The 27,388-nt window shown below is 36.8% G+C and overlaps 4 protein-coding genes and 2 pseudogenes across 7 annotated transcripts; 4 read left to right on the top strand and 2 right to left on the bottom strand.

The window, feature by feature from the left end:
* Positions 1-2,491: 2,491 nt before the first annotated feature.
* On the bottom strand, positions 2,492-7,128 carry LOC103321830 (myosin heavy chain-like protein). Its single transcript, XM_008223673.3, has 15 exons — positions 6,865-7,128; positions 6,682-6,769; positions 6,551-6,597; positions 6,326-6,415; positions 6,152-6,205; positions 5,791-5,868; positions 5,635-5,703; positions 5,403-5,558; positions 5,193-5,319; positions 4,594-4,631; positions 4,181-4,270; positions 3,985-4,089; positions 3,439-3,588; positions 2,878-2,987; positions 2,492-2,775 (listed from the first exon to the last, which is right to left on the bottom strand). Exons 1-15 carry the CDS (start codon positions 7,099-7,101, stop codon positions 2,700-2,702), a joined length of 1,515 nt encoding a protein of 504 aa, XP_008221895.2. The 5' UTR covers positions 7,102-7,128; the 3' UTR covers positions 2,492-2,699.
* Positions 7,129-9,161: 2,033 nt separating this feature from the next.
* On the top strand, positions 9,162-13,208 carry MTPB1 (metal tolerance protein B1). Its single transcript, XM_008223662.3, has 2 exons — positions 9,162-9,667; positions 11,316-13,208. Exon 2 carries the CDS (start codon positions 11,316-11,318, stop codon positions 12,465-12,467), a length of 1,152 nt encoding a protein of 383 aa, XP_008221884.2. The 5' UTR covers positions 9,162-9,667; the 3' UTR covers positions 12,468-13,208.
* RABA2D (RAB GTPase homolog A2D) lies at positions 13,069-15,291 on the bottom strand. The gene is made up of 3 exons (XM_008223652.3): positions 15,111-15,291; positions 14,801-14,993; positions 13,069-13,742 (listed from the first exon to the last, which is right to left on the bottom strand). The coding sequence occupies exons 2-3, from the start codon at positions 14,963-14,965 to the stop codon at positions 13,257-13,259; spliced, it is 651 nt and encodes a 216-aa protein (XP_008221874.1). The 5' UTR covers positions 14,966-14,993; positions 15,111-15,291; the 3' UTR covers positions 13,069-13,256.
* Positions 15,292-17,718: 2,427 nt separating this feature from the next.
* LOC103321803 (BTB/POZ domain-containing protein) lies at positions 17,719-19,590 on the top strand. 2 transcript variants are annotated; one of them, XM_089052837.1, is made up of 5 exons: positions 17,719-17,854; positions 17,962-18,087; positions 18,177-18,282; positions 18,914-19,032; positions 19,138-19,590. In XM_089052837.1, exons 2-4 carry the CDS (start codon positions 17,976-17,978, stop codon positions 18,990-18,992), a joined length of 297 nt encoding a protein of 98 aa, XP_088908963.1. In that variant the 5' UTR covers positions 17,719-17,854; positions 17,962-17,975; the 3' UTR covers positions 18,993-19,032; positions 19,138-19,590. The 2 variants fall into 2 exon arrangements, with proteins under 2 accessions (XP_088908963.1, XP_008221865.1); XM_008223643.2 differs by lacking the exon at positions 17,719-17,854 and having other exon boundaries at positions 17,864-18,087.
* A 127-nt stretch (positions 19,591-19,717) lies between these two features.
* LOC103323514 (subtilisin-like protease SBT4.6) lies at positions 19,718-22,658 on the top strand (annotated as a pseudogene). Its single transcript, XR_016127162.1, has 6 exons — positions 19,718-20,894; positions 20,996-21,093; positions 21,185-21,403; positions 21,490-21,600; positions 21,685-21,896; positions 21,984-22,658. The product of XR_016127162.1 is annotated as a subtilisin-like protease SBT4.6 (transcript).
* A 1,152-nt stretch (positions 22,659-23,810) lies between these two features.
* On the top strand, positions 23,811-26,883 carry LOC103323508 (subtilisin-like protease SBT4.3; annotated as a pseudogene). The gene is made up of 9 exons (XR_016127440.1): positions 23,811-23,991; positions 24,086-24,177; positions 24,276-24,521; positions 24,715-25,198; positions 25,285-25,379; positions 25,464-25,688; positions 25,775-25,886; positions 25,971-26,181; positions 26,282-26,883. The product of XR_016127440.1 is annotated as a subtilisin-like protease SBT4.3 (transcript).
* The last annotated feature ends 505 nt before the right edge of the window (positions 26,884-27,388 follow it).

The following is a 27,388-nucleotide window of genomic DNA, read 5'->3' as shown; positions in this document are numbered from 1 at the left end:
CCATTTTCAAATGGGTTCAAAGTTTCTTTCACCAACCACATTTGATTGGCCTCGCACCTTGATTATGCTTAATACTTGCATCAATGATCGGGTGGCCAGCTGTGCTACACCACCAAATCACTAACGTCCATTATAATTTCTACATAGCAAGATAACATTTTTATTAATTATTTTAAATTCATCATATAAATATGTCGTCTATATTATTTGAACTCAAGATCTCTTTCAATAAACGTATATCGTTTATAATATTTGAACTAAGAACCTCTTTCATCAATAAAGTAAAACCGATTATGGCTGAACCAAATTATCAATGGCAGTAATAATAACATGTTAACAGTGTTTATGTGGCAAATGCTGTATAATCAAGGTAAAGTGATATAACATTATTATGCTACAAAAGCTAAAGGTATGGGATAAAAAGCCAAAGATTCCTTAAAACAGTTGAAATCGACAAAAGACTGAGAATATAATCTTTATTAAGCAAAGATTACGATTGTGGAGGCATGTATCACGGAGAAGAATATATGAATGGCATCCATTGATTGCTGGCAAGTGGTGCCTTCAAAGTATGGGCCTATGTCTTCATCACTTGTGACAGGCTGTTGGCAAATCATAACATGACATTATTTGCATAAAAATCATTTGTCAAAGCTACACCCATATCGTGTTGAAAAATTATTTATATGATACTGCAATACGTAACTTGATATAACTTGTTCATGTGTCATAATATAGGTAGATGTCATGTTTAAGATTTTCATTTTTAAAATGTAGTGGTATTAATAAATATCCACTTATATTATAATAAGTGAACGAGTTATACAGGTGACCATCTTTCAAAACCTCACTGTAATTACTCAGATCATCGACTCACTCTGGCAAATGAACTTTGTGGAGAAGTTTTCAAAGCCAAAAGCTAGGCTTGCTTAGTAACAGCATATAGACTAATTGTTGGTGAGCCTCGTTTTTATCTGAAATTGTTGGCTGAAACCAAGGTTTGCCATGAGAGAAGGCATACATGTGTGAGAAGCTCTCCCCCATGCCTAAGCTGTTGGGCATGCTGCTTCCATCCACATTGACTTATCACTTTCCATTTATCTTCATTGGTCCATCCCTCCTCTGCTTCCAATGCTTGAAACTGATTTGCAAGCCTGCACCCATCAAACAGCACTGTCTTGCTTCTGTCTCCTAACGGATCTAACTCCGTGTTCACCTCAAGCAAAACCTGCCGGGCATGGTTTGCTCCATTGGTTATGAGTTCTCTTCTCTCAAAAAACTCTATGGCCTCGTCACACGTGTATCGAAACCTAACTTGCCCTATCCCCTCCGGCAATATGAAAGCCCTAGACATCATGTAATCTGGCAATAGCAACCCCCTAAACGTTTCATTGAGCACCAGACTAATTAATTAGCAACCCCCTAAACATTTCGTCTTTTGTTTCGTCATTGATAAGCAACGTTATTTCACCATTGACGTGATTCTCACTTCTTGTCTGTTGGAGCTATTGCCCTCGAGCTATGTTGTACTAGTTTTCACAGACTGGACACTATACTGGTTAAGCAAGCAGAAGTATTCGATGGCTCATCCATCCCCCTCCTGGTATCGAGCAATATCTCTTTGCTTCGATCAAATTAGAACTGTGACAAAAGGTGGTCGGAATCCATGACGCGGTACAATCTCATCAACTTTTGTCTAAAAGAGAAGCCCCTAAAGTGTGCTGGAATTCAAAGGCTCCTTGGTATCTATACCATGTCTGAGAAGTACTGGTACACGACTTTAGAGGATGTCCCCGTCAAAATGAAACAGCTTATCTCTGAGCAACTCAAAGATGCTCAAGGAGTCGTTGCCCGAAAAGAACACAATGCTAGTCAAGTGTTGACTTGGAGAGGGAATCATGTGCTGCAACAGAGAAATTGTATCGAAAAATTCAACTGAAGATTGGTTAAAGTACCGTTTGATAAAAGCATTCTCCTGTGGCACATTGCAACAGATTTATACTACTATAGCGATCTTGAAAAACAAACGGATCAAGTTGTTGTCGAACTATATGATGCTCATTCTCGTGATGCGCCCTTTCATGTTGCCGAAGGGAATCAGGCAAGTATTTTTAGTTTGCATGGTCCAATCATTGATCCCGAAAATTTATACAATAAAATTCGGCAGGTGCAAAGGGAATCAGGCTAAGTATTTTTAGTTTGCATGGTCCAATCATTGATCCCGAAAATTTATACAATAAAATTAGGCAAAGGGAATCAGCTAAGTTTTTTAGTTTGCTGGTCCAATCATTGATCCCGAAATTTAACAATAAAATTAGGCAGGTCGCTAGTAATGTTCCCTATCTATAATTTTGCTATTTACTTAAATATAAATAATTTTACTGAATATTGGAAGAATCCCTTGGATGGGTAGAAAGAATAAGTACAATTTTGAATGTTTTGCTTATCCACAAAGTAACAAATATTATTAGGTTTCGAGATACTTGTGCTAAGGCCAGAAATTTTTGGGATTTAAATCGTTTCTTTGAAATGCGGTGCTACAAATGGGTTTGATACAGAGAATACCACTTTTTCACTAGTGCACATCTTGATACATGAAAAAAGCCGAGCCCAAATGGGTTTGAAAAACTTTACAACTGAAGATGCGCTTCTTTGACCAATTTTTCTACAAAGGGGATTGTGCTGATTTGCCTCTGCATTCACCGCACAGTCACAGGGCCATCTTGTTTCATCTTGATGAGACTGCTTTCTATGTTTCGCAACACTGGTTTATAGCTGCAATAGGTTTAGATGAAAAAGGCATTAGCATGGAACTTATAAGAAGAAAATGGAAACAGAGAGAGAGAGAGAGAGAGAGAGAGAGAGAATATATATTACAGGCGTGCAAGCCCATTGTATGCTTGGGTGGATTGTTGGAGTCGTGCGGACAGCTGCAATACCTCGGCTGATAATGCCTCTGCTCTGCTCTGTTCTTTTGCAAGTTGATCCTACAAACCAAAGAAAAAGTAGCATTGATGTCAGACAGAAAGTAACCAAGAAAAATTCATGACATCATCAATTTTACAAGCTTATCCCAAATAATGAAAGCTACAATTACTTGACAAGTTATATAAACTTCTAACATATTGGTCTTTCTCTACCTCTTCAAAATCGGCAACCACATAAAACAAAGAATATAAAAACATTCTTCCGGATAATCCATGCTTGTTTGACAACAAAATAAATATAAAACTAATATGTTATTCGGAATTTTTTCATTAAAAAAAAGTTGTGAGACTTGTCCCACAAATCACATCCTCATCTTGAATCTATAACAAAACAAAGCACCAAGGGAAGTTCAAAAATATAACTTTTTTTCTCCTACATTTTTCTTGATGAGTGTTTTACTGCAAAACCTTATTGGTGATCAAATATGGCACACTAAGCACACAGACTAACCTTGATGGAGAGAACTTCAGTTGTATATGCAGCTGAACCAGTCTCATTATCCCTGCCTTCGTGGGATTCTGGCATCCCCTTGGCCTGGTCTGTTCTCAGCTTATCTAAAGTTCCACGGAGCTCTTCATTTTGCTTAAGACAGTCTTTCACCTGCAAGTTCACATGCCAAAAACTAAGAAGTTTCACAGAAAGAAAAAAGTGGCAAAATATAGTAAACTGAATGATTACTCTAAGAAGATATTGCAAACATAATTAAACTCTGGGTTGACCATAACTTATTCAGTATCACAATGCAGTTTCATACCGCAAACATGCACCAGATTAGCTGAATTTACTAGTCCAGCATAGTAAAGTGTAAGCTCAGGCCATAACAACCATTTTCCATGTACAGTTGACAATTGTTTCGGCCTAATTATTGGGATTCCAACGTGCCACATAATATTAGGAAAAATGTATCACGGATAAGTGAACAGATAGGCAACACCAGTTCCTAGAACCACAAGCTACCCTCTGTCATTCTCCATCACCTTAGCCACTGACAATTACCTGATTCTCCCAGTGCACTGAAATGCTCATTGACTCCTGATAGGAACTTGAGAGATTAGAATTTTCCTCAAAAAGCCTTTCTATCTCCGAAGATTGGGAATCAATCTGCCACCATTTACAAAAAGTGAGTTTGCTGTCAAAGACATACACCAAAAAATCACATTGGAGTAAAATAAGAAAGAGTTGCAAGGATAACCTCTATCAAAAGCTTTTGTCTACTGCTTTCCAATTTCTCTATCACTACAGCCATGTCATGCAACTGCTTCTCAAGTTTCTCCTTGTCCTCCTGGCCATTAATTCATTAACCAGTGAAACATTTATCCAAATAAAATTAATCAAGGAACAACCAGAAAAAAAGGAGGTTGAACTGATGAGTCACACTCATACTGACAATAATAGCAAAACTAGGTTACGCAAGTGGACTAGAACCACATGAACTTGCTAAGAGACCATTCAAATTTTAACTCATTAACATTTGCACTCAATTGTGACTCAGATGAACTCATTAAGTTGCTGCCTCCTTGTTTTCCTCCCTATTTTGTTTGGCATGTGATCATAGACAAAGCAACTATAAAAGGATTTAACAAGATCATCAAAAAATTAACTTACTAATGAAAATTCCTTGCCAGCCACTTTCTCTGAGACTTCTGCAGTGCATGAACCAGGGAAACAACATTCATAAGAGCTATATTTTTTTTTAAAAATGCCATTATAAGAAATGAATTATACTAAAAGGCCAAACGACAACACAACTGTCAGAGCCATAACAAATCAAAACACAACAGAAGGCATCAAGAACAAACAATTATGTTTGGAATAAAAAAGCCAAAAGGGGTTCCAGTTGCAACTTCATATACCCTGAGCCGTCAAGGGATCTAGGTTCTAAATCTTAAATTAGATATAGAGGAACGTATGAATGTATTGCTGAATATGCAAACAAAATATAATGGTAGCTGTATTGAAATCCTCATCCCCTAAAGAAAATTTTCATGACAACAATGGCCAATTTGTTTAACTTTTCTTGACCAACAGCCTTATAGGTACAACTGTTCATCAGTCTCTTCCACATGAGACTATGTGCACCCTAAGAGTTAAAGTAGGCCCCTAAAGTCCTCTCCTTTTAAAGTACATCGAATCTCTGAAAGGAGATTTTCTGAAATACCTTATGGTGTTGTAATCTCTGGATATATATTTGGTAGATTTTGTACCTGAAGCCTTTCTAGAAATAGCTGCAAGCTTTTCTTCCAATTCCTGCTTTTCAGATGTAAGGGTGGATGCCCGGGCTTGCTCCTCTGCTAATTGTTGTCGCTCTTGCTGCCTCAATTGCGACTCTCGCTACAAAATTTGTACCAAAGTCAAATGCCTACAAACAAGAACCAGAAGCAAAACTACACAAGGTCCATTAAACAAATTATCACCTGTAACTCAAATTTTAAGCTAGCTAACTCCTTTTCTAAAGTTTGTATCTGATCTGGTGAATTAGCAATTGATGTTACTGCACTAAGTGTACCACTCATTGCTTGTTGTTGTATCATATTCAGTTCGGCTCTCAAGGATGCTGCATCTTCCTCAGCCTGTTGCAAGACAACAAGTGAGAAAAGCATAAAAATCTGCTGTTCCAAGAGAACTAATAGAAAACTAATTACATACACGATACTGTTCTTCTTCTGCATCTTTCAGACGTTTCTTGAGCGTACGAAGCTGAGCTGAAAGATCCTCCTACACTATGGAAAAAGATTGAGAATGACACGAAACATGATGAACCAAGTAAGATGAAACACCAACTAACATATACATGGTCAGTACCCGTGCAACAACTGCCGCATCTTTCTCCATTGCAACGTCCTTGAGAGCTTTTCTGAGAGATGGTACAGTGTTTTTCTCCTGCAATTTACAACAAACAAAGCATATGGGAACAGGCTGACATATTTAACTAGGAAAACCCTCTTTTCTCTCCAATAGTTGTGCATCTATTTCATATCAATATTTGTAAGTAATAATGTTAGTACAAGCAGCCAAAAACTAATATGCATCCTGAAAAGAAAACAATATACACAGACAGAACGAGACATAATATATGGAAGATAGAGTTGACAATACATTAGACATAAAAAGACAAAATCTTTTACTGAAAAGGAAATTGAAGATATTTAAAAGTTGCATTTACCAGATCATTCAAACGTTTCTGCAGCACGTCACCCCCAGCTTCCTTTGTTTCAAGCTGAAACATCAAGAAAACTAACTAATTAGGCACACCACATTTGATCATCACCCATAACTAAAAGTCTCCTAAACTGCAAACTAAGAAAGAAACACAAAACTACATAAATAATAGACCTACCATGGAAGCCAAGTTTTTGTTTTGTTCTTCCAGTTCTGCAGTCTTCCTCTCCAAGTCTTTTATCTGAGCAACCAAAACGCCAACGTCGCTCTGCACAAGCCATTAAAATTATATGAGAATTAAAACTTGATTTTCTCAGCAACCAAACGAAAGCTTCCACACAAAAAAAAATTCAGAATCTTTTTCTTTTCTGAAAAAAAAAATACAGAAACTAACTCCTCCTACCTCAGATAGCCGACTTGCACTTTCCGATTTTCTCATTCCTCCATGGTCTGTTCAATGAACGACGTTAGCAATAACTCACAAAATCAATAGCAAATTTAATTGAGAAATTTAACGAAATATAGATGACGAACCGATAGGGATTGAGGCTTTGCTGAGATCGGGTCCCGAAGAAGTTTTGCTCAATTTTTCTGCAGCTCGCTTTTGGCGAATATCTTCCAACTGAAAATTTCAAATAAAATGAACAATTGAAGAAAAATACGATTATTCGGATATAAATTTGAAAAAAAAAAGGTGGCGGGCGATGAGATCTGAACCGTTCGTCGGCCTAGAGATGCGTGGCGTGAGTCCATGGCAGAGAAAAGACGAGCTAAGGCGGAGGAATTCGTTCTCTCGTCAGCCTCTAGGACTGAACAGCGTTTCCCTCTGCGATTGTTTAGCGGAGAGAGAACGGTGATCTGCAAATTTTCCAACGGTCCGGAGGCCCAAATGAAAGAAACGATCGAACCGCTTTTATGTTTTGGAAGAGATTCGGGTACTGGGCCTGGGCCCATAGATAAAGCCCATTTCCTTTTTCTTCGTTTCTTAAACATTTCTAAACCCGTGCAATCGAAAATGAAAGAAAGTTGCTAATGGAGTATAGCCTAGTGGAAAAGAGTCTTGATTTGCAAACTATTAGTCTCAAGTTCGAATCCTCATGACACTGACCTTGAAACCCCCTCTTCGCTTGCATTAAAAAAATAAAATCAAATCAAGTTTTTTTATTTATTTAAAGAAGCCTTGATGCATTTCTTCTTATTATAATAACAATCATATAAAACACAAGTAAAGTGAGCTCCAATTCATACATGAAGCATTTAAGGAAGATCCAATTTTGAACTTCTTTTTTTCTGTATGTTCATTAGCAACCCTAAATCTTAAACCCTAAACTTCAATATTGAGAAAAATAAATTAAGTTTATTTTTAAAGTAGTCTAGTTAAAATTTATAAACCAAACAAGTTCTTTTTTTTATTATATATATTCTAAACAATAACACAAATAAGCACAAATACAAATAAATAAAAAGAAATCGAGTACATATTTTCAAGCATCACACAAATATTTACGACAATAAAGGTAGAAGCAAAAGAAATAAATATTCAAAATAGATTTGTCAGTGGCATTATCAGATTAGAATGGAATTCTGGGATTCAAATGAAAACTAAGTTCAATTTGTATATGTGACTTACTTTCAAAACAAACACATAAAAACACATGAAGAATAAAGATGGACATTTAGACAAAATGATGTGAGCAAGAATCACCTCATTTTACTCATACAAATTGAACCTAACAAGAAAGAACCCAAGGTATACAACTACATGTCTTGTTCAGTTTCTAGAAGTTCTTTTGTTCGTCATATTTGCTTGTACAAGTTGGAACCCAACAAGTACGCTTTGACTTGGTAAGGAGGGGTGGGCTATACTTATGAGAGTAGAAGAGTTGGGAGAGCTTGTAAATAGTTCTACCAAATTTTAGTCTTCTTTTACCAAATCCTGCACCATAGCCCACCCCAGTCACAGTTCCGCCCTTGTCTACACGTTCATAACATGTTAACACAAAACACGATGGGGTCTTTTCTAGCAAATATGACCTGGTTTTTTGTTGGGACTTTTCATATTAGAGGGGCGATAATACACAAAATTTATACGAACAATACGGATACAAAGACTCGAACCCAAAATCTTGTATGGGGGACATATCACTATACTAGTGGATCCTTTGCTATGACATAATTTTTTGGCATACGTAGGTTATGCCATAATGTGTCTTATGTTTTGCACTTGAGTTTAATCTCCTTCATTTACATTAGAATAATTAAAATATCATTTTGTAAAAACAATAAAAGTAAGAAAAAAAATGATCATTTAGACTGACAACTAATTGTCAACAGGTCTAGTTGGGTGACAAATAGTCTTGAGTTACAAATCAATGATTTCAAGTTCGAACCTCCATAATAACACCTTAGTAGTGTCTGTGTTAGAAACCTCCTCACCTTATAGTTTTTTTTTCTTATTCATACCTCACCTTGTAATTTAGACTGTTCCTAAGTGAGAACTAATTAATGGTTATTAATTTACATTTAAGGGTTAATAAAAAATAGGCTAAAAGTCATTTTTAGTCCCTATAGTTTGACATTTCAACCACTTTTTATAGTTTCAATTAATTTTGACCATGTAGTTTCATATTTGTAAATACATACAAGTTAATATTCTTGTCAATTTCTTTGTGATAGAAGCAATTTCGTCAATTCAAAATCCTTGAGCATAAAAGCTCGTCTAAAACTCCCTTTATTTCATATTAGGACTTAAAATTTGTTATTTGGGTTTAGGGTACTTCAAAAATTGAGATTAGTGGTTGAATTTAGAGTCTTAATATGAAATTTGGAGAATTTCAAATAAGCTTCTACGCTTAAGGGTTTTTGGTTGACGAAACTACCCCATGCATTGTTAAAGAAATTAACTAGAAGACTAATGTCCTTAAATTCTTCAAATACAAAACTACAATGACAAAATTGAAAATTTGAAACTACAGGTCAAAAGTAGTTGAAGTTCCAATACTTTGGCCCCAAAAAAGAAGGCAAAGATAATTAATAAAGGGTTCCAACTTCTTCGCCAATATTCTTTGATGCGAGCACAGAATTCTTCAAACTCTTGAATCGAATCAAATCAAATTTGAGTGAAAATCATTTAAATCCCAAATTCAACTACTTCCCAAGTTTGGGAAATCTCTAAACTTTTTCCCCAATTCTTTTTGGGGAGTTTGGGATTTCTCAAATTTGATTTACCTCTGCAGGCCGACCCATCAACTCCATTGTTTTCGTCCTGATTGCGATGTCTTTAACGTTAAACCTGAAAGGACCGTAGTCCCCGAGAATTGAGGATTGAGCATTCAGCACGCGTTTTTTACTTCTTGACGACTGAGTACACGCATTATGAGTGATTTTCCAACTTTCCATGTACGTAACAACGAAATTAATTCATTTCAATCGTTCCCTATAAATTCCATTGACCTTTTTAAATCTGTGAGACCCCAAAGAGACCCATCAAAGCTGTTCTTCGCTCTCCTCTGATTCTCAGGTACCTCCAATTGATCACTTTTAAAAAAAAATCTGTATATTTTTGTTTAACTTTTTGGATTCTTTGATTTTTTTTTGAAGTGGCTACTTGGATTTTCATGTGGATTTTAATTATATGATTGTATCAAATAAAGCATAATGGTAGTTCATGCATTTTGAAGTTTTGGGTCTCTTAGGTTAATAATTAGATGTGTTGCGAAGTTGAATGCTTGGGATTGAGCAGGGCGTTAAAATTGATTCTTTATGATCAGCAAGCACCACTGATTTTGAGTTTTTGGATTCTTGGTGAGGCACATAGAAGCATGAGATTGTAGAAAATCATGCAACCCATTTTCTGGGTCTAACATAGTGAGTTGATAGAACCAGCTGATATAGTGATATTCTTCTGGTTGTACAGAAGCAGAGTTTTGATTTTGGAATTTTGAAGTGCTATCTTTATGTTATCATCTTTGCTTTAGTATATGCTCAAGAGGGCATTGTACATAGTATGAACGCAGGGTGGTTTTTGGTCTGTGCTTTTTACAAATGACTGAGAATAAACCAAGGTCAAATGTCCTTTGGTAGTTGAAGCAATAAGTTTGCTGTTATTGGATGTACTAGCAGCACTCGGACAGAAGGTAGAACAAGAAATGAAGGGTTTGAGAGATGCAGGAGGTGGTTCTTGATATAATTCCAAGATTGCTACCCAAAAAAAAGGAAGGATTAGAATTATCCATTCAATAATCAAATGGATTCCAGTCATACACACAATGAAACCAAGCTAACCGAACCATTAGAAATTTCCATCTAAGTAGAAGAAATCCCTACCAGTAATTAATCCAACAGAAACTAACTGCAGCTTAATTTAACCTGTTGCATTAGTTGCAGTGTTAGCTGATGTGGTCTTTGAGCTGGATTGGAGCTAGCATGTGACTTAGCTCTGAGCGGCTTGGTGCCAGCTCACTTTGCTGTGTGCTAGCTTGCTGTATGTTAGCTAGCTTGCACAGCTGCTCAGTTTTGCTATATGGTAACCTGCCTTTCTGCGGCTTCATTTTTGCTGAACTTGATGCTGTTTTTTTGATGTGTGAATGGATTTTGTTGCTTATCAGCTCTGATGGACTAAGATTTGAAACTAACTACTTTTCTGAATCTTGAGGTTTGGAAATTCTTGGTGTTTCAAAAGAATTGAGAGTCTGAAAGATGAATTGTAATTTTGTTTTTCTTGCTCTATCCCATAAATTCATATTTGTACTTTTGTGGTTGAAACTTGATGATTTTGTGTACTCTAATTGAACACCTGGGAAAAAAACGGGGGCAAAAAGTGATATGGTTAACTATATATTTTGAAGTCCCAAACTTGTTAGAAGTTCATCAACTGTTGCTTATATTCACAGCTGAATTCAAGCCCTTGATCTCAGCCTGTTCTGTAATGCCAAAACAGTTAAAAGTTGACATTTAATTTCATCAGAGATCTGGGAGTATTTGACATGGTATGTTCTGATTTTTTCTTACTGAAGTAAACCAGTGGAAACTTCATTCCACAACACTCAAGTATGGCTTATTTGTCTTTGAATGAGCGTAATCAATTAGTCATATTATTGAATCTCTTTATTATATTTTCCCCTCTTCTTTTAAGAAATTAAGTGTTAACCATGACTTTGCTGAAGCAGATGGAACATGAGGAGGTACCCTTCACTAGAACAGAGTCTCAGGAAATTGAGATCCCAATAGTATCTGAAGGAATTGATGCTCTTCCTGTGCCACCACTGTTACCTTGCTCTTCTGTTTGTGTTTTCTTCAAAAAAGAACATTGTAGTTTGGATTCAAGAGAACGGTCTAAGTCAGCAAAAAAACTTTGTGGACTCATTATTGCCTCTGTCTTGTTTATGGTGGTAGAAATTATTGGTGGTGTCAAAGCCAATAGCCTTGCAGTACTCACGGATGCAGCCCACTTGCTCACTGATGTTGCTGGATTCTCCATTGCTCTTTTCACAGTAATGGCTTCCGGTTGGGAGGCAACATCATACCAGTCTTTCGGATATCACCGTCTTGAGGTTTTGAGTGCCCTTCTGTCTGTGCAGCTAATATGGCTGGTCTCTGGGATCTTGATCTATGAAGCAGTTCACAGAATCCTTCACAAAAATGAAAAGGTGAATGGATTGCTCATGTTTGAAGTTGCAGCGTTTGGATTTCTTGTCAACTTAATCATGGTCATGTGGCTCGGTCATGATCACACCCATCATGCCTGTGGAGGCTTAGGTCATGATCATCATCACAATCATAATCAGGAGCATAATCCCGATCATCATCACGACAGGGAGGAAGAATATGCAAGAACTGAAGATGATAAAACTAGTCTGGTATCAAGTTCTCCAGAAAATACTAAAATATTAAACATAAACCTCCAAGGAGCTTACTTGCATGTTGTTGCTGATATGATTCAGTCTGTTGGGGTGATGATTGCTGGAGGCATCATATGGGCAAGGCCAGATTGGTTAGTAGTTGATCTGATATGCACACTCATATTTTCTGTTTTTGCTGTTAGCACAACTATATCGATGCTTAGAAATATATATGGCATACTGATGGAGAGAACACCAAGTGATATTGATATCACCAATCTAGAAAAAGGCCTCAAGTGCATCAAAGGGGTTGAGGATATTCAAGACCTACATGTTTGGGAACTGACAGTTGGAAAAACGGTTTTGTCTTGCCATGTAAAGGCGGAGCCGGCAGTGAGCTCTAGTCAGATAATTGGCAAAATTAGGGATTACTGTGAAAGAACTTACAGAATACATCATGTAACTATACAGATTGAATAGTAGACTTCAGATTCAGCCTATCCTCTGTTTGTTTTTTGGGTAAAAAACCTACACTTTTGTTGGATCTTATTAAATTCTTACCTTTTCCTCTTAACCTTTTAAGAGAACTTGAGTTATGGAAAGTGTGATGCCTCTGTCTACCATCCTCACGAGCTGAACAGGTTTTGAGCACGTAAACTTCAAGCCACTCAGTTAGTGAGGAACTGGCAAACACACCAGGCAACCAGTACATTCAACGTTTGGTTAACTGAACTTCCGATTGAGTTGAGCACAAACTGTTTACGAACTCTGCAACCCAGAACAAGAAGAAAAAAACATGCACGGTGCAAATGCCACCACCACGGAGGCTTCGCAAGCGAAGCGATACAGGAGAGAAGGTAAAAGAAGAAGTGAATTTAGGATATAATAAAAAGGTATTAAGCCTTTATTACAATTTTAGAAGTGGCTTAGAAACGAAACCCTGAATGAAACTCTGAATCTGTTCCATTGATTCTTTAATTTGAGATGCCAAGTTCTACCTAACATTCCAAATTTCGGTAGTTACACTATAAAAGCAACATATAACAAATGGTGAATCATAAGTAAAAGCAGACCCCCAAAATGTACCAATACTACTGTCAATTTAATTTTCACAAGCTTTTTTTTTTTATCACAACTCAACGAAGTAAAATTGTATTCTACATGCCTCCCTGTCACCCAAAAAAGAAGAAGAAAAAAAACTAAAGAAAAGAAAAATAAAAAGGTCTGGCATCCAGAAAATATTTCCCCTCCTCTCCTAGGTGTCATCTTTTATGTAGAGCAACAACCTCTCTTGTTATTGTTCCCAGAAGCATCACTAACATTGATAGTGGTTCCTTGACCAGGCAGGGTAGTCGAGACTGCTTCCTGAGCTGCCAGTGCTTTTTTGCTTACAATATGGTAGATCTCGGTAAGAATAGTTTGAAAAGCCTTCTCAACATTGGTTGCTTCCAATGCTGATGTCTCGAGAAATGAGAGACCTTCCCTCTCAGCCAAGGTCTGACCATCATCCTCTGAAACAGATCTAAGATGGTTCAAGTCAGACTTGTTTCCTGTCATCATGATAACAATGTTCGAATCTGCATGGTCCCTCAATTCACGGAGCCACCTTTGGACATTTTCAAAAGTTGGCCGCTTAGTTATGTCATAGACAAGGAGAGCACCCACAGCCCCTCTATAGTAAGCACTGGTGATAGCACGGTATCGCTCCTGACCTGCTGTATCCCAGATCTGTGCCTTCACAGTCTTTCCTTCAACCTGTAATTCCAGACAAGGATTTTTAGCTCAGATCAAATTGCAAGCCATAATTCACAAACCCACTTGTGTCATCTATACATTGTATTTATGGCCAATGGAATATAAACAGAGTTCTTTTCTAGTAATCAACACATACGAATGGTACACTACAAAGACAATTGTATGTTTCAAACTCATGAATATTCTCTGGAACCAGTATTACGCCATTCATATTACAAGAGAAACTTTACATTCAACCGTATTAGCTGCATATATTCTTAATTCTTGAAAAATGTGTCCTCATCGGTCTGTATACAAAGCGTTCAATCAACAGGCCATATGAACAACACAAAACTAACTGACCCATAGTATCCTGACCCACCAAACAAACTCAAGACTAGATTTAAACAAACCCCAACCTCATTGGGCTGTTATTTAGTCTCCAATTGTGATCAGTTTGTACTCTCTTATTATGTTCCAAATAGGAAGGATGAAGAAAACTGAGACACATGTTCTTGCATATACCTCCATGAAACTATGCAAGTTTGGTTTCATTATCAAACTTAAATATCATCAACAGGCAACTGCTTGAAAAATCAATCCTCTCTATAGAACTCTACAAGCCAGCGTTAGTGTAGAATAAACCCCCACTTCTATCAAACAGGAAGACTGGATGTTTTCCCCACCAGTTCATCAAGCTTATTTGGCCATTGAGTACCCCATCCAGAACAACCAATTCTGATTTTCTAAAAACCAAAGTACTAAAAGAAACAAACCCAAGCTCCATCCACCAAGCTATTAATAACAAATTTGATGATCTTCAATCAAACAAAGTAAATCCATAAACAAAATCCAAATAATCATCACAAGCTCTTAAGCATCCAAACAAAACTTCAACCAAATGAATTCAAACTCCTAAAACCCCAAACCTTAAACCACCTAGGAAACATCACAAACAAATATCACATTCAACGCCAATAAAATTAAGCAAGTGAAACATTTATCAACTTTCACACAGATTTACACACAAACAGACTAAGCAAGACTTAGAAACAAGATCAAATGAGAAGGCGACTTGCCTGGAGAGTTCTGGTAGCGAACTCGACGCCGATAGTTGACTTAGATTCCAAGCAGAACTCATTTCTGGTAAACCTAGAGAGAATGTTAGATTTGCCCACACCAGAGTCACCGATCAACACGATCTTGAACAGATAGTCGTACTCGTGGTCTACTCTACTCGCCATACAGCCTCTCCTCTCCGATCTCTCTGACCTGCAACCAATTCAAATCCAAACACACCATATCAAAACCATACACACACAAAATTATACATATGTATATATACATATATATCTAGATCTGAATTCTGAGACTCATCGCATGACTTACCCTAAGGCGAATCGATCGAGGAGAGAATGCGATCCAAGTGTTCGATCAAAGTCACTGCACGAATTGGAGCGGAGAGAGCACAGCAGAGGGTTGTGGTGTGGTGTGGGCTTTTCAAAGAGCAAGGAAATGAGAGAAAAAACGGAAACAACGATGAGGTGAGTGGAGAGAGACAGGGCCAAGGGAGGGCTTTTGAACGTTGAAACGGCAAATAAATAGATTCCTTTCTTTGGTGGAAGACGGTGTCGTTTTGTAGGACAACTGGGACTTTGTCATTCGTTGATGTGAGAGTGAGACAGTGAGAATCATACCTCTGACAGGGGCAGCCTGGCCTGGCGGTTGGTGCCAGAGGGATGTTTTTAATTTTCAATTAGTGTTTTCCCACGCCGTTAATTATTATTTTTAATTAGTTAATTAATTAAGATTTGTTTCCTGTTTGGACAGTCGCCAGCGCAAAATGAACGGCCGATTAATTGTTGATTGTGTCCACCTACATCAAACGTTGATAATTTTTGGTACACATATTAATAAATTGTTGAAATTAGAGGTTGGCTAAACACATATTAATAAATTATCTCAACCGATCAAACAAAGGTATTCAAGTGATTTGATTAGCATTTTACAAAAAGATAATAAAATAAACAGAGACGAAGATCTTTAAACCATTCCAATTTAACGTAATGTCTCTCTCAAAAGTTTTCCGTCTATAACGGTAAGATTTCACAATTGAAGGTAACGTAAGGAAATATATAATATTTACTTAATTGTTTATGAAGAAAAATGACCGAACCAAACCGTTTACTAAGTTTGGTTTGATTATAAAAGCAAACAAATGATATTAGCAATCTATATTCATTGACAAAGTACAATTGTTTTTACAAATGTTGATGACATTCAAGAAGCGTGAGCCATTAACCTTTTCAGCATTGATCTTGATGAATTTAGCTTTGCATTTTTCATGTGGTGAATTTAAATTACTTTAACCTTGTTCTATACGTGGGGTGAAACTTTTGTGTGACGGGTAGTTATATATGGTTTAGACTTTTGTGGGCACAATATATATAGCTTAGAGTTTTAGTGTGCATAAAGCAACGAAAAGCATCATTAACCATTTGAATATTTTGTTAATATAATTGGGTTTCATCATTGGATGTGTGAGTGATCAAAAACTATCATGTGAAGTCAAAATGTAATAATTAACCGTAGTGTCCAATGATCAATTTCTGAATATTGCCACCAAATCGTCACGTTGACTTTAGAGGTGCAAAATTGGCACAAAGATTCCATAACCCTTTCTCTCTTTCATTAGAAACTCATGAAAGGGTACAAAATACAGTATAAAAGTGAGACTCAACAAACGGAGCGCAACATCAAAGCAAAAAGACCAGAGGTCCAAATAAAAGACATAATGCCCATAACAAGCCTAAAGCCCACATATGCATAAAGCCCACAAAAGCTCAAACAAAAGGTAAAGATAGCAGACAAATCCTAAACAAAACTCAGTCGAGTCGCCGCCGCCAATGCCATGCCACTGCAACTTAATGAAAAGTAATATTTTAAGATGATTTGCATTCAATAAGGAATTTGTAGTTCAAGTGGTTAAAAGTATTTATCCTTATATATGAGGTTTTGAATTCGATTCTCCCTCCTCCAATATTGCTTGTCTAAAAAAAAAGAATTACATTTTGCACTATTGCTCTAATCTCAATAGAGAAATTCTTATATATGGCAATTCATATCATGTGGAAGTGTGACCACCCTCACAAAGACTGAATTCCCTCTGTATTTTGGCCACATAGAAGAATTGCTCACCACTAAAACCTGTGTGTTATGCTTATGAACACTCACTATGGCCTCGTGACCTGCAAGTAGTAGGGTTGAGAAAAAAAATGGTCGAACCGATTAAGCCAAACTAAGTTGAGCGATTTGTTTGATTTTTACACTAAAATTAGAATTTTATACCAAACCAAACCAAACCACAATGTATTTGAGTTAGTTAGTTTTGATTTATTTGAAAACCACTTAAATTTATTATTATTATTTTTAAATTGACATTTTATTATTGTGTTCATCGCACACATTGATATTAAACATTTATTACCAAAAAACTAATATCCCTAAACTATTTCAGTTTCACGTCATTCTCTATCTTCATCTTTTTGATACGAAATTCTTACAACTATTATATAATTTGCGGTATAAAGTTTCCTTTGATATATGTTCGAGAATAAATAATATTTATTTAATTTCTTAGCAAGAGAGACTGCCCAAACCAAAACCTATCACTAATAGATTTATTCGGTTTGTTCAACTACTAATTTAAAGTGTAAACCCAATTTCTTTGGTTTAGTGTGTGATTTTAGACTTAAACCGAACAAACCGCACTACTTACGACCCTACAAACATCTTAAAATTTTAATAAATTTTGAATACACATGATAGTCTCTAAATTATAAGAAACATGTGTTATGGAAATTCAAACTTAAAATCACAAGTTTATAAGTTAAGACCTATTAGAAAAAAAAAAAAATAAATTTGATAATAAAAAACTAGAAATTCTTTAAAAGTAACAGTTGTGCATAAATTTTTATTTTTAAATTTTTTATGAATTATTTTTGTACATACGTGAAACTGTGGAACAAAAGATGTATTCGCACTAGAAAACGCATGCTTGTTGAATATCGCTGTTGCGCTTGGTTCTGAAGGCTCCTACGGAACTTGCCGCTGCCAGAATCTAACTCCATAAGGTTTTCAGCCTCAACGCAAAGCATCAATTAAACAGGCTTTCTCACTGAGTTTATAATTCTATCTCTTCCCTCCTCTATCACTCAATTCGAAACTTAAATCAATCTAGACTTACACTGCAAGATGAGGAAGGAAGAGACTGTGAAACTAATCAGCGCCGAGGGCTTCGAGTTCGTGATCCACAAAGACGCCGCCATGGTCTCTCAGACCATCCGAAACATGCTCACTTCTCCAGGTAAGGCCTTTTCTCTGTCTAATTGGTTTTAACTGAGGAGCAATTAGGGGATTAGGGTTTGAAATCACATGGCTTGGTTTTTTTGGTAGGGAGTTTTGCTGAAACGGAGCACGGCGAGGTGACGTTCCCTGAGATCAGCACCACCATTCTTGAGAAGATCTGCAAGTATTTTTACTGGAACCTTCAATATGCAAGGTTTAGATTCTCTCCCTCTGCTTTTCCCCTTATTCTGCTTATAATTATTTTTGCAGCATCCATGCTATTGCTTAGAAGATTGATGGGTTTCTGAATTGAAATTTATATTGAACCAGGAATAAGTTAGTGGAGATTGTGCTCTCCAAACTGCCTTTCTAGACCGCCCATTCAAACAAAAATTCGCCTAATCAATGGTTAACATTAAGAATTATGCTGGGATCAGTGGCCCCTCGAAATAGTCTGCATAGTAGGTTGCTAGAGTTTGCATGTTAGGCTGCTAGAGACCCTAGGATCTTTCAGTCTGACATGTTATATTGTTAGCGAAGTTTTTCGAGTGCTTTATAACAGTATTTCCTTCCCTTTCTTTTTATCGTTAGTTAGGTCTACATGCTTGATTTAATGATTTTGATTGTTGACTGCTGGACTTGGAGACGGTATAATTAGAATGTTCTGCGTATCGTCTCTTGTGCCAATTTCAATTGCTGGATTCTTACCAAGATAATGGTGGAAAGTTGAATTGACCAAGGTTGTTTGTTGGAACTAATCCAAATTTGAGAGCGTGGTCAGAAGGCTGGTTTTAATCTACTCTCCTTTTCCCTATTATTGACTTGTCATGTTGTTCTTTTGACAGTGGGAAGCAGACTGAGTTTCATATTGAACCTGAATTGGTTCTGGAGTTGATGATGGCAGCCAATTATCTCCATACATGAGCATGCCATCTCTCTTGGGTGACCAAGTCCTATTTAACATGTAAGAAAACTTTTTGGAATCACTTCCTGAGATACACATGCAATTAGTTTTCAGTTTAACTTGGTTTAAGTCAAGGTTTCTGTCCTTGTATTTGGATACCTCTAGTGATTGCCCAGGAGGATGTGCAAGGATGTGATCGTTACCCGAGAGGGCGTGAAAAGCATAGGATATCTACGTTTGTGTTGAGCACTGGAATTCTCTCCTAGACTGCAATGTAGTATATATATATAAGACTATTGTAGTCAAATTCATGCAGTTATAACTTATAAGATATTGTAAGATTAATTTCGAGACATTAATGATTAGTCTCAGAATCATCACCATAAGTGGAATAGTTTTTGCAAGTTGTTTTCTTTGTGTACTCTATTCTCAGAGCTGATGTAAGTTAGTTGTGCTTGTTGGCAAGGCAAGGAGATGAGTACAGTGACCTCTCGTTATTGATATTCTTGGAGATATAACATCCCACACTTCATTTAGAGTGAATTTGGTGTTTTGGTGATGCCTTGAAAAATCAGTGTGTTGTAATGATAATTTGTAAAAATCAGTGTCTTTTTCTTATATCAGATGATTACAATAGCCATGATGTTGAAATATAATTTATCCATACCTTTGATTTAAAAGGAGTATTTTGCTAGTGGGGTATAGCTCAGTTGGTTGAGCTCTTTCACCTTCACCTATATGGGCAGGCTCCCTCTCGTAATCTTTTGTACTAAAAAAAAAAAATTATAACATGTATTCATGCGTTTCTCTTTTATATATAAATTCAGCTTTCAATTTAATAGCCTCAATTAAGTGAGTTTTTCATTATAAAAAGTGTGCTCCTTTTTTTTTTTCTTTATTCCTTTAATACAATTTTCAATAACTATTTCACAAGATGACTTCACACAAATATATGTTTTTGTTGCGTAATTGAGATAGTACTATGCCAAATCAAACTAATGTTCATATTTCTCATATTTTATTATACGATTTCAATAATTATTTTGACAATAAAATTTTCTAAATTAGCGTGGTTCATCACGAGGATGTTAATTGTTGCCAAAAACGTCAATATCTTGTAGCAAAGCCAAGCCAAGTGTTAGAAGCAAGTGTTAGAGCAGATGATAACGGTTGACCTTGTATTCCAGATTAGCCAAATCCAGGATTTTGCAGCAACTTTAAAAGAAGACTGTGTACTTTGAACATTACCATTTTGGTGATAGCTGGCTTTGACCTGCTATATCCATACATGAAACTTCCCATGCTTTCTAATTGCAAAGCAAAGCCAAGCACTGTTACAGCACCCTCTGCATGATAGTGGTTTTGACATAATAATTAATTGCTGGTTGACTGCCACTACTGAATCCCTCTCTGCATGTCCTTCATTTGCAACAAACTTTAAATTATCTGGTGTCTGAATTTAATGCAAATCCCAATCTGATTACAACCGCCTTTTAGGAGTGAGAAAATCTGGATGCATTAAATTAGTCCCAGTGTATAAAGTGCACTTCAGCCATGAAGTTTTTGAGCACTGAACAATTTGAACAATGGCTAAGTATGGAGCTTTTCTGGTTTATTATGCTTTCTCCATTTTCATACTCACCATGAGCTTTTTATGCAAGGCCACAGATGAGGATAGAAAGGTAAGATTAATTTCAGTTTCAATGGGAACTGTTGAGGCTGGTATAGATGACGACCCTGTGGCAATTGGTGCTTTTCATGCAATGAAGAAAGGGATACTGACTTCACAGTCTGCAGGCAATATGGGTCTTAAAGTTGCTTCTGTGGTAAGTGTAGCACCATGGATATTTACAGTTGCAGCAAGTAGCATAGATCGCCGTTTCACTGACAAGGTTGTGCTTGCAAATGGAAAGACACTAGTGGTGCTGGTGCGTCTCATCAACTTCTTTTATTCCTCGAAATAAATCTATCATTGTACTTGCATATTATGTTCTATGCTTTTTAATGGTCTTTACACAAACAGGGCAAATGTGTAAACACTTTCACATTAAATGGAACAAGTTTCCCTCTGATATATGAAAAAGATGCTGGAACAAAAAATTGCACTGGAGAAGATGCTGGGTGATTCTTGTGTCCATTTATTTTTCACTTCCAAGAGGATATACGAATTGTTAAGCTTCTAGAGTACTACTGACTTGTTGTGGCATTCCAGAGATTGTGAAGAAGGCTGCCTTGATGGCGACTCTGTTAAGGGAAAGATAGTGCTATGTGATTCGTTAGCTGGAGATAGAGGTGCGTACAAAGCTGGTGCACTTGGTTCAGTTTTGATGAATGAAGTAGGATACAATGTTTCTCTTGTTCCCTTAGTAGCTTCAACAGTTTTAATGAGGGAAGAGTATAATGTGGTCGGGTCCTACACGAACTCCACTAGGTATAGATTCTGTTGGACACTCTAAAGGCAATTATGTCATCATATTTTCTCTCTTGAAATGATTGAGTGCTTCTGTTGTTTTATAGAGATCCTCAAGCAAACATATTTAAAAGTGAAGTCACAAAAGATCCTGATGCACATACTGTCGCTACTTCTCTTCGCGTGGACCGAATGTAATTTTACCTGATATAACTAAGGTAAATGTTTCTTTTCACCTTCTGTTATATACCACATTTATTTACTGGATACAGTTATAAAATTTGTGCTCTGATGTGTTTTAGCCGGATATAAGTGCCCCCGGGGAAGAAATTTTGGCTGCGTATTCACCTGTTGTTTGTCACACAACTTCCACAAGACAAGAGGCATGTAAAATACAATATATTATCTGGAACCTCCATGGCTTGCCCCCACGCTGCCGGTGCAGCTGCGTATGTTAAAGCATTCCACCCTAATTGGTCTCCGGTGGCAATCAAATCATCTCTTATGACTACCGGTACTGTCCTCATAATAGCTGTTACTTGATTAGCCACATCTTGATTCTAAAATTATGATATTCACCTTTTTTTGTTTGTGCATGTAGCTTGGCCCATGAATGGTACCAGCAACAACGTTTCAACTGGTGCATTTGCTTATGGATCTGAACATATCAATCCTGTAAATGCTATAAACCCAGGGCTTGTTTATGAAGCTTCTGAAGAAGATTACATAAGGCTGCTATGCACAATCTATGATGAAGGCAAAGTTAGACTCATATCAGGAGATAACAGGACATGCCCTACTGGTTCTGCTCAAGGATATGTAAAGGATCACAATTACCCTTCAATGGGAGCTAAAGTTGAACCAATGAAACCTTTTTCGGTTAATTTTCATAGAAGAGTTAAAAATATTGGCCTTGCAAACTCCACTTACAAGGCCACTATCTTCTCGAACTCGAATGCTGATATCAAAGTAGTGCCCGAAGTCCTTTCTTCCAGTCCTTGGATGAGGAGAAGTGATTTGCCAGATGGAGGCACAAGTGTCTGGACCACTGGTTTGGTCTGATGGGACTCACCGTGTTAGAAGTCCAAATGTTGTTTATGCATATATTCAACATGAGCACCAGAACATGGTTACATGAGCAATGAGATTTACATTTTTAAAGTGCTTTAGATGAAATAAACAAAAGTAGAGAAATTTAATTCAACTAAAGTCCTGTGCATCTTTTGTGCTTTTTTTCTTTCTTTTTTCTGATGCAAAACAAAGTCTTCTCTTTTGCTTGATGACCATTAGTAAGATTACAAGGCTATACAATCTGCCATTATAAAATTAAAAAAAGCGATCTTTTGAGGAACTCTTTGAGAAATAGTGTTTTACATTTTTAAATGTGTTTGAATGAATAAAAAGTTGAGCAAATTTGGCTTTAGTTTTTTTAACTGTTATCAACCACTGTTATTAAAGATTAAATCCAACGGTCATTGTGCATTTAGGATTTTCCCCTTCTTTTTTTTTTCCCCTGTCATCAGGCTTTTTCCTTTTCTGATAATCTGTCTTTCTATACACACTCTGATTTGAAAACATTATTAAGTATTTAATATAGAATTTTTGTATACTTACACATATTTCCTTGTTTTTCTATTGGGGAATCACTGTGGTTTCTTGTTCTAGGTTGGCCAAGGACCCGAACTTCGACTAATAAAAGTGTCATCTTCACAACCCAGAAAAAAGTTGTCTGAAATTTCCAGAGAAGCATTAAATTGTGTATGAATTGTATTTGAAAGAAATGAAAAATTAAAGTACCATATTAAAGTACCATTTCTTTCATGGAATATAACAAGTCATGTGCTGGTGTGCATTTGGTGATCATCAGGTATGATCTACTCATCCATACATGTAGTAGCTTATGCTTTCTTGTTGCTGAAAAACACATTTAATATTTGAACAATTTTATATAATCCTACATGGGAAGACATATTACAACAAACATAATGGGTATGCCATAATGATGGCTGCCTGACTAAGCGATTCGATCCAAATGAATCGCTGTTTTACTGCTGTTATTGTATATAATCCTGAGGAGTGAAATCAAGTCTTTTTCAACAACTTTAGAAATACTTGTAGCCGGAATCAATGCTAATGCCAATCTGTTTACTTATGTAGTAGAAGGTGCATAACATTCTATGAATTTAGAATTCTTGTCAAGGAATAACTTTTATAAGTTAGCTGTAATTCCAAAAGTGAATTTAAAAGAAAGAAAGAAATTCTGGATGCTTAGTGGAGCACTTCTGTTTTATCATGCCTTCACCATTCTCATCCTAACTATGAGTTTATTGTCCAAAGCCACTTCTGAAGATAGAGAGGTAGGAGTCATCTTTTTTGTAAAACAATAGTCTTCTTGGTCTTTTGCTTGATCTGCATTTGATAATAAATAAAAAGGAACTGCCATTTTATGAAGAAAATTTTCAACAGTATTGATTATTATATTTATATGTGACTGAATATTTGATCATGATGATGCAGGTCTCTATTGTGTACTTGGGATCACTTCCTCATGGGGTGTACTCTCCATTGTCTCACCACCACAGTATTCTACAGAGAGTTATCCAGGGAAGGTAGTCTATGCAGATCTTTAATGTTACCTTTTGTTTTTGTCTTTTAAGTCATAGGGCTCTTACATGTCCCTCTCTCTCCCCATCTCTCTCTCAGTTCTCTTGAAAGTTTATTAGTGAGAAGTTACAAACGGAGTTTCAATGGATTCGCTGCCAAGCTCAGTGACCAGGAAAGAGAAAAACTTGCAAGTAATGCTTCCATGACACTTTTTTTCTCCTTTCCCATTACACAGTAGTAATATGGTTTGGTTTGAGATTATATCATGCTTATAAACTGTTCATTTCAGACATGAAGGAAGTGGTCTCTGTCTTTCCAAGCAGAACATATCAACTCCAAACAACAAGATCTTGGGACTTTATGGGTTTTGATGAGAAAATCAATCGAAATGCCACTGTTGAGAGTGACATTATTGTTGGTGTAATTGATAGTGGAATTTGGCCTGAATCAGAGAGCTTTACAGATGTAGGTTTTGGTCCTGCCCTAAGAGGTGGAAAGGTGCTTGTGAAGGTGGCAAAAATTTCACTTGCAACAAGTAGGTGCCCCTCCATATTCATCAATCTTGTGGTAGCATTAGTATCCGTTTCATTACAGGAAGCTAATTTAGAGACCTATTCTTTCATAACTACCTGTGTCCGTCCATTTTCATAATTTTTCTAATGGTTTAGCTAGTAATACTTACTAAGGTTGTATCCACAATAAAAATAAAAATAATTTTCTTTCTGCAGCAAACTCATTGGAGCTCGATATTACACAGCAGAGTCTGCAAGGGATGGTACAGGTCATGGAACCCACACTGCCTCAACAGCAGCTGGGAATGGTGTAAAGGATGCAAGCTTTTATGGACTAGCACAAGGTACTGCTAGAGGAGGAGTACCGTCTGCGAGAATTGCAGCATATAAAGTTTGTGCTCCAACGTGCATGGCACACAATATTTTGGCCGCTTTTGACGATGCTATTAATGATGGAGTTGACATTATTACCATTTCAATTGGACTTGGTTTTATGGCAGATGTCTATGGGGATGCTATTTCCATTGGTGCTTTTCATGCAATGGAAAATGGGATACTAACCACAAACTCTGCCGGCAACAATGGTCCTTCAGATGGTACTGTGTCAAGTCCAGCTCCTTGGATATTGACAGTTGCAGCAAGTAGCATAGATCGTCGGATCATTGACAAAGTTGTTTTTGGAATTGGTACAACAGTAGTTGTAAGTCTCATCAACTTCACCGATAAACTTGTGTATTTCATTGCAATTTTCTGTTATATACTTTCTAATATCTTCATACAAAACAGGGGAATTCTGTGAACTCTTTTACATTAAATGGAACAAGTTTCCCTCTGGTACATGGAAAAGATGTTTCAAGTAATTGCACAGAGGAAGACGCAGGGTAATTTTCGTACTGATTGTATTTTAACTGCGAACACTAGATGTGAACTAATAAGGTTCTAGGGTCTGACTTGTTGCATTGCAGATATTGTAAAGAAGGTTGCCTGGACAGTCAATTAGTAAAGGGAAAGATTGTGCTATGTGATCGATACACTAGTGCAATTCCTGAGGCGTATAAAGCTGGTGCACTAGGTTCAGTTGTACTTAATTTCTACAACGATGATGATCTTTCTTTGATTCTCCCATTAGCTGCGACGGCTTTACACCCCAAAGAGTATAGTGTGATGATGTCCTACATGAACTCCACTAGGTATAGTTTCTTTTGGATACTCATAAGGGCATTGTCTCAGCATGTTTGCTTTCTCTAAATGATTAAATGCGTTTCTAATTGTATAGAGATCCTCAAGGAACCATACTAAAAAGTGAACACATAAAAGATCCTGCTGCACCTCATGTTGCTTTCTTCTCTTCACGTGGACCAAATCTAATTTTACCGGAAATTATCAAGGTATGGGTGTTCCTTGTCACCTACATTTATCTTCTACGTGCATAGATCTGATAATAATAACATTTGCACTCTAATGTGTTTTAGCCAGATATAAGTGCCCCAGGAGTACAAATTCTGGCTGCATATTCGCCTGATGCTTCCATCTCAGAGTTTGAAGACAAGAGGCATGTAAAATACAAGATCATGTCTGGAACCTCCATGGCTTGCCCCCATGCTGCTGGTGTAGCTGCATACGTTAAAAGCTTCCACCCTGACTGGTCTCCGGCCGCCATCAAATCATCCCTTATGACTACTGGTATTGTCTGCATAATAGCAATTGCTTGATAGGTCACATTAGTTTTGAATTTTAAAAAATATGACACTACAGCCAAATATTTTTTTTTAATGTTTTGTAGCTTGGCCCATGAATGACACCAGCACCAAGAGCAACATTTCCACAGGTGAATTTGCTTATGGATCGGGACACATCAATCCGGTAAAAGCTATAAACCCGGGGCTAGTTTATGAAGCTTCAAAAGAAGACTACATAAGGTTGCTATGCATGAAATATGATGAAGGCAAAGTTAGACTTGTATCAGGTGATAACAGCACATGCCCTACAGATAAAGGGTCACCACTGGATCATAACTACCCTTCAATGGCAGCTAAAGTTACCCCAATGAATCCTTTCGCGGTTAAATTTCATAGAAGAGTTAAAAATGTTGGCCTTGCAAACTCCAGTTACCAGGCCACAATCTTTCAAGACTCCAAAGTTGAGATCAAAGTGGTGCCTGAAATTCTTTCCTTCAAGTCCTTGAATGAGGAGAAGGCTTTTGATGTGACTGTGGCTGGAAGCGGTGTGCCTTTTGGATCACAAGTTTCTACAAAGCTGGTTTGGTTTGATGGTACTCACAGTGTTAGAAGCCCAATTGTTGTATACACTGCCGCTATGCAAATGCAGGATCAATATCCCTTTTAAATAAATAAAAAAATATTTACTGATTGTTTTATGGACATAATAAAAAAATTATTTTGGCACTTCAAATATCACATCTTACATTCCTTTACTTTATCCTCTCCCATATGAAGAGTGCAGTTTTAAGGGGCGCACCTTTGAAGTGCCAAAAAGACGTTATTAAAAAACTATATGACTGGTTGACTTGTGTTGATGTAGATGGTTTATAGCTCAAATCACACTCCTCATTTTACTCATTGTTTTACTTTTTCACATGTATTTCAATGTGGAAGTGAGTAGTGTCGTGAGAATCGTGAATGTTTAGAAATTTATTGGTGTGATCGTCACACTGTCACGTGATGTTATCAATTCACTCATGTTATAATGTGTATATTTTATCTTTTGAGACAATAGTCTAAGTCCACCCCATATCAATGTCAACCACTCATATGATATCAATTGATTCAGAAATCAAGGGTTAAAAACTACAACTTCTAAAAAGATCAAAAAATTGAAAATACCATTAAAGATTAAAAAAGAAAGAAGGAAATATCTCTCTCACACTTGG

The sequence above is a fragment of the Prunus mume genome, linkage group LG1 (assembly GCF_029339155.1).
Source record: "Prunus mume cultivar Tortuosa linkage group LG1, ASM2933915v1, whole genome shotgun sequence".
Lineage (NCBI taxonomy): Eukaryota > Viridiplantae > Streptophyta > Magnoliopsida > Rosales > Rosaceae > Prunus > Prunus mume.
This window is presented reverse-complemented; position numbering and strand designations above follow the sequence as displayed.